The sequence below is a fragment of the Tympanuchus pallidicinctus genome, unplaced genomic scaffold (genome assembly GCF_026119805.1).
Source record: "Tympanuchus pallidicinctus isolate F22 unplaced genomic scaffold, pur_lepc_1.0 scaffold2, whole genome shotgun sequence".
Classification (NCBI taxonomy): Eukaryota; Metazoa; Chordata; class Aves; order Galliformes; family Phasianidae; genus Tympanuchus; species Tympanuchus pallidicinctus.
In genome coordinates, this window is record NW_026294721.1 from 33,125,662 (window position 1) to 33,132,139 (window position 6,478).

A 6,478-nucleotide genomic window follows, 5' to 3' on the forward strand; every position below is an offset into this window, starting at 1 on the left:
TCAAAAATATAATGCTAGTGTGAATAATCCTTTCTCGAATGCTGCTTGCAGACTGCTCCAGCTTTGTCAGGTGAACTTGAACTGGGCCATCAGATTTGCTGCCGTTCCCATTGCACACTGTCTATCACCCCGGGGCATTCACCATCTTGACTGTTGTTAAAAGGGAGCAAAACAATCCATCATTGAGCCCGGGAGTCACTCGCTCATAGAAAAGTAAAATCGGCATGTGACGGTACACTCAGCCCCAGTGTCTCGCAGATTAAAGTGATACATGGAAGTTCACGTGTTACCGGGAAGATTAAGCCAGTTATCTTGTTCTGCAGCCAATAAAGGGCTGCCTTGTCTGCGGTGGGGGGTGTGCTGCCTTTAACCAAGTGACAGAAACCATGCAAACATAGCTTCATGCTACCACAAAAAAAGGACTCCGGATTGCCACGGAGAAACAAAAGTGGTCAGAGAGACTTTGGGAATGAATCGGTGGCAGAAATGTTGTGTTAAAGTCTTTTCCTTCTCTGCAGAGGTGATTAGGAGCAAAAGAAACCCTCCCAAACAATCCCTGCAGAACAAAGTGTCCGCATGCACTGCCCACAGGCAGCCCCACAACCCCGAGAAGCAGCGCCTTTTTCCAGTCTGCTGCTTGCTTGACCAAAAAAAATGTATTTAGATACGCTTTTGGATGAATGCATACATGGGGAATTTTAATATTTGGAATACTTCCCAACATAGTAGTATTAGCATTTAGCAGCTGGTTTCTTTTGTTGTTTGATGTAAGACACTTTCCCATCCCAGCTAAATTTACGGCTACTGACAGATTTCTGAATGAGCAGCTTGAAAAAGTTGGCGTTGAGCGTCAGCTTGCCCTGTTCCCAGCAGCACTAGCACTGCAGTGCTTGGCCTGGTTGCTCTGTTAGTCCCCAGCACAGGTCAGTACTCTTCACCCTTTGGGTGAGAGCTTAGAGCTTCCAACCAGCAACATCTCTGTTTCACTATTTCCTCTGCTTTCCAAAGAAAGCCATTTGGACCAGCCAACCAACATTCTTGTTTTTTGAGACATTCAGACTTTGTTATTAAGTAAGTTGCTTTATAGGGTGGATTTGTTATCACTAAGGATCATTAAGGACAAGTTCTGTGGTCTCTGCAGAATGAGAGAAGCTCATTGGAGAGGAACAGTGAAATATCCTTGCCAGCAGCAGGACGTAAGGCCTGAAGGGCCGTCCACGCCTCCAGTGAAAGCAGCAGGCCAAACCCAAATATCCCACTGCTGATAGTGCAATGGCCATGTGCTAATGCACTCCTTGTACTTTGGGAAGATAATGGTTCAGGAAGTTCTTCCACCTGCACCTCTGCAGGTCCCCCTGCTGCCACCACTGCCTGCACCACACGTTTGGGAACAGCGACTTCCCCCTGCCCTATTCTCGCTTTTCCTTCTTTCCAACTAGAATTTCATCCCAGTACGTAACAACAAAATCAAGCTTCCAAGACAGCAAGTGCTAACGACCCAGCTGCTGCTGGATGCTGCTGAGCATCCCCCCTCCTAGCAGGATGGGGCACCTGGGGCTGTGCACCCAGCACCCCGCTTCCTATTTTGCTTCCCGGGATGCCACCACCAGCACCTACAGGTGCATGGGGGCCTTCTGAGGCCGGAGCTGCTGTGCCGGGCAGGGGAAGCACGAGCTGCCTCCAGCGCAGCTCAGGCCATCACATTAATAGGGGTTGATTTGCAAACGGCGTCGCTCCCCCTGGCCCCCCTCTGCCCGACTCCCGCTTCTCCGCTCAATGGCACAGATGCTGCTTTGTGCTGCCCAGGACCAAGCGGCTATTAGCAGCAAATCCAGCGAGGGAAATTAATGAAGGCGACTACTAATAAAAGGCAGCTCAGGACAGCCGTACCAACTTGCTCCAAGCAGTAATTAACTTTTTTAAAACTCGCGAAGGTAAATATGCCATCGGCTTTGGTCCGGTCGCTCTCCCTTTCAATAAAAGCAGGGGGAGGGAGGATGCTGGGGAGGCCACCGACACCGTCCTGCTGCCGGTCCCACTGCTCAGAACTGAGAGCCCGTTTTCCTCAGAGCAGCTTTTCAGGCACCGCAGCAGCGTGCTGAGCTCGGCACAAGTGGTGAGCGAGAGCACTGCTGGGAGCTGCCGGCTGCCAGAGCAGCCTGGGACCAGAGCGGCTTTCCCCATGCACACACACAAACACCCTTTCATGGATAAACCTGTCCTACACATATTTTGCAGTGTGCTACCCTTAAAAGTGCCCTTTCATTTCTCTAAGTTACATCCGTATCTTCACACGGAAATAAAAGATGTCCCAGTTTAATAGCCCCAATAATTGTCCCTTTCAGTTTGTCATAGAATCATAGGCTCATAGAATGGCATGGGTGGGAGGGGACCTCAGATCCCATTAAGTTCCAACCCCCTGCCATGGGCTGGTTGCCCACCACCAGCCCAGGCTGTCCAGAGGTCCTGAGCGCCTTCATGGATGGGGAACCCACAGCTTCTTTGGGCAGCTGTGCCAGCACCTCACCGCCTTCCGAGTACAGAATTTCTTCCTAACATTTAGCCGAAATCTCCCCTCTTTTAGTTTAAAGTCATTCCCCCTTGTCATATCATGATCATGTGAAGGTCAACCCTTCTTCTATTTGTAAGCTCTCTTCAAGTGCTGGAAACCCTTTAAGTACTGGAAAGCCTTCTCTTCTCCAAGCTGAACAAGCCCAACTCCCTCAGCCTTTCTTCACAGGAAAGGCGCTCCAGTTCTCTGATCATCTTTGTGGCCCTCCTCCAATTAAAAATTGCTACGCAAGAGCTAACGTATCTAGTGCTAAAAACCAGCCAGTGTATGCTTAATTACTCAGTGTACTGTACATTTAATTAACAAAGCCATCAGAGCACACCATGGGATGCCCCTCAGTAGGTGAACCCTCACCTGCCGCTCCCCAACCCAACAGCACTGCTTCTCTGCCATCATAAAACCAAAGTATCTCTGTGGCAATGAAATCATCACAAGATTAGCCCCAACAAAAGGAAACATACAGCCTGGGTGTGCATCCCACAGGTGTGGGAGGGAGGAGAAGGGCCACAAGGCCAGGCTGCAGGGCACAGGTGGTGTGCTGTGAGTCCATGTAAGGTGACAGCAGAACCATGGCACGAGCCTGGGCGTGGGGACAGACCTCCATACACCTTCTGGGAGACTCCCAGCCATGGGGTTCATACCGTGGACAGAGAGCAGCCCCCTGGCAGCAGGATAAGCCAGGCCCCCGCTCCCAGCCCACATCAATGGGGACAAACCATTACAGGGGGTCCTTGCCAGCACCCCCAGGCTGCCCTGCTGGAAGGCCGCCTCCTGTCCCATCCCTTCTGGCCCACAGCAGGTCTGGGGACACAGCTCTGTGCCCTGGCCACATCAAAGCGCTGATTATGCAAATGTGCCCACTTTTCTTTTTTTTTTTCCTCCAGGAATTATTTATCACACAATAACTCCCCTGCCAGGGGGGGAAACAATAGCAGGGGCTGATAGCCGCGCTCGCCCGAGGCTGCGGGGCAGGGGGTGCGTTTTATTGGGCTAACCTAATTTCACTAATTCTCTTTTCACACGTTGGGCCTTTTTTTTCCCTTTTTCCCCCTTCGGGGATGTTGCTCTCAAGGCTGGGTTTCACGCTCCCAGGGCCCATGTTATTGAATTAACGCGTTTGGGAGCCTTCACTGGTTCCTAATGATTTCCAGGTGTTTGTGCCCAGAAGCCACCCGGCCACTGCTGGGTGCGTACGATGGTGCTGAAAGGCCTGTGAGCACACCAGACGTACCCAGGTCTCATCTGGGATCCAGGAATCGATGTGGAGGGGGGAGGGTGCCCAGCACCGAGAGGAGCTGATGGAGTGGGTAGGGACGGGAGAAATGAGGCAGGGAGATGGGCTCTGTGCAGCAGCCTTGGTAGGGTGCCAAAGTGCTACTCCGTTACCCAAAATCCATGTTGGACGTTAGGAAAAATTTCTTCTCTGAGGTGCTGGAATGGGCTGCCCAGGGAGGTGGTGGAGTCACCGTGCCGGTAGGTGTTCAAGAGCCATGCGGATGTGGCACTGAGGGACATGGGCACAGCGGGGACGGAGTGATGGATGAGATGATCTGAGAGGTCATTTCCAACCTTAATGACTCTGAAATGCCTTACATGGGACACCGCATTCCCCCTGCAGCCAGCTCTAGCAGGATCTCTGCACTGGGCGACGAGGTAATATGTCCCACACCCATTTCCCCCAGAATCTGCTCACCCAAAGAGCAATCACCTCATTCTCCTGGGGCTACATAGTTCATCCTTCTGCTTTATTTCTAAAGAAGCAAAACAGCATCTCAGCAACAGAAAGGCACATCAACCTCCTGGAAGACACTCCAGCTCTGGTGTTTCCAAGTGCCACAAGAGCACAACTGAACCACCCACACCGTATTGCCTGCGTGGCATTGGTGCTCACCCCCACCACAGCCCCCAGGCCAAGCTGCAGTGGGGCCGAGGACATTTGTCACCCCAACAGATGGCGCGTAAGCCATGAAAAAGAGCAACCCAAGTGATGAAAATTATGAAAATTAGATATTTTATTTATATTTTATGAGGAGAACAATCCCTTTGCTCTTCAGCCGTAAATACATACTAGAATAGACTCTGTAAATTATACAAAAAAAATACATCTTTTCCATGAAATCTTTCTTTATAATAAATAAATGTGAACACGTGTGTGGCAGATCGCTGTAATGTCCCGTGTCTGTTTGGGTTTTCAGTCCGTTGATTTATTTTTAATCTCCTGAAAGAAGGGGGGAGTTCCTCGTCCCCTAAAGGTCGAAATAAATAATGCATGAGGCGCTCCTCCCTCCCACCCACCCCTTCCCTTCCCTCTACAGTTTTTCCTTTTGATAGAGAGTTCAGCCTAAATTTCCACGCTTGCATTCAGCCCTGACAAAGCCTACAAATTATACAATGACTTCTAACCTGGACCCCTAACAACACAACTTTTTTTTTTTTTCTTTTTTTTTTTTTTTTTTTTTTCTTTTTTTTTTCTCCGCTCCCCCCTCGTAAATCACGGAGACAGCTGCGGAGCGGCGAGGGGCAGAGCCGGGCAAAGTGCACGTCGGAGGAGCGAGGGCCGCCCGGGCCGCATTAGAGGCAGCGGTGGGGCGGCGGCGGAGGGGCGAAGCGGCCCCGCGGGGGCGGCCAGTGCTCGGCGTCCGAGGCGGAGCCGGCGGGGCTGCCGGGCGATAAAGTGCAGGCGTAGGGCGAGGCGGAGGGCGCGGGGCTGGCGCCGCCGCTCCACGACGAGGCGGGCGACGGGCTGCCCTCGGCGGCCGCCCCCGGCGCGTTCTCGGCGGCTCCCCCCAGGCGGGCGGCCCCGGCCAGGCGCAGCGTCTCGGTGAGCGCCCAGATGTAGTTGTGGGCGAAGCGCAGCGTCTCGATCTTGGTGAGCTTGGCGTCCTCGGGGAAGGTGGGCAGCACGTCGCGCAGCGCGTCCAGCGCCGCGTTCAGGTTGTGCATGCGGTTGCGCTCGCGGTTGTTGGCCTTCAGCCGCCGGCTCCGCTTGATGCGCTGCGCCGTCTCCGCCGTGCGCGCTGCCCGCGGAGGCCCCCGCTGCCTCCCCGCCCGCCGCGCGCCCTCCTGCAGCCGCCGCGGCCGCCCGTCCTCCTCGTCCTCCTCCTCCTCGCCGGCGCTGGACGGCAGCGAGGCCGAGGGGGCGGGCGAGGCGAGGCGCAGCAGCAGCAGCTCGTCGTCCGTCGCGGGCGCCGGGCTCTCCGCCTTCACCGGCATCCTGCGGGGGCGGGGGAGAGGGGGGCGCGGCCGCGGGTCGACGGCCGTCGGGCGGTCGGGGGGCGCTGGCACGCGCCCCGGCGGCGTCGGAGCGGCCCGGGGCCCGGCGGCTGCGTGTCTGGCACACGACCCCGCTAACGCCCCTTATATACCCCGCGGGGAACAATCAAACCTGCCCCGCCGGCGGCCCCCCCGCTCCCCGGCCCCTCCGCCGCGCCATTGGTGCCTCGCGCTCGGCTGGAGCGTGCCGCTAATTTATTAATGAATGGCGAGGGGGGGGGGGGGCGCGAGGCGCCGGCGGCCAATCGGGGCGCCCCGCGAGCCACGCGCGCCGAAGCCGGCTCCCTTTCAGCGCTGCATTCAGCGGCCGCGGGCGGGGGGCTGCCCCGCTGGGGGGCCCCGCGCGTCCCCACGGGGGTAGCGGGGCCGGGGCGGGGCGGGGCGGGCGGCGCTCGGGGGACGCCGTGCCCCTAAAGCCGTGAGGCGGCTCCGCCGTTTGGACCCTCGGCTGCCCGCTCCTACCGGCTCGACGCCGCAGTTGTCAGTGCGGCGAGGAACATCAAGCCAGCCTCGTGCCCGGCTTCCTGACCGGGGCCGGCGGGATGCAGTGGCTTCGGGTAAAAATATGAGGTTGTAAAATAGAGCTTGCGTTGCAACTGGTGGGAAGAGCCCCGAAGTGGAGGCTTGGATCAG

At 55.9% G+C, this 6,478-nt stretch overlaps 1 protein-coding gene across 1 annotated transcript; it reads right to left on the reverse strand.

Annotated features, from left to right (window-relative positions):
* Positions 1-5,143: 5,143 nt before the first annotated feature.
* On the reverse strand, positions 5,144-5,785 carry NEUROG2 (neurogenin 2). The gene has a single exon (XM_052682012.1). It carries the CDS (start codon positions 5,783-5,785, stop codon positions 5,144-5,146), a length of 642 nt encoding a protein of 213 aa, XP_052537972.1.
* Between the last annotated feature and the right edge of the window lie 693 nt (positions 5,786-6,478).

Excerpts from the sequence above, each read along its gene's own strand:
- NEUROG2 (XM_052682012.1), bottom strand. The coding sequence starts at position 5,785 with ATGCCGGTGAAGGCGGAGAGCCCGGCGCCCGCGACGGACGACGAGCTG.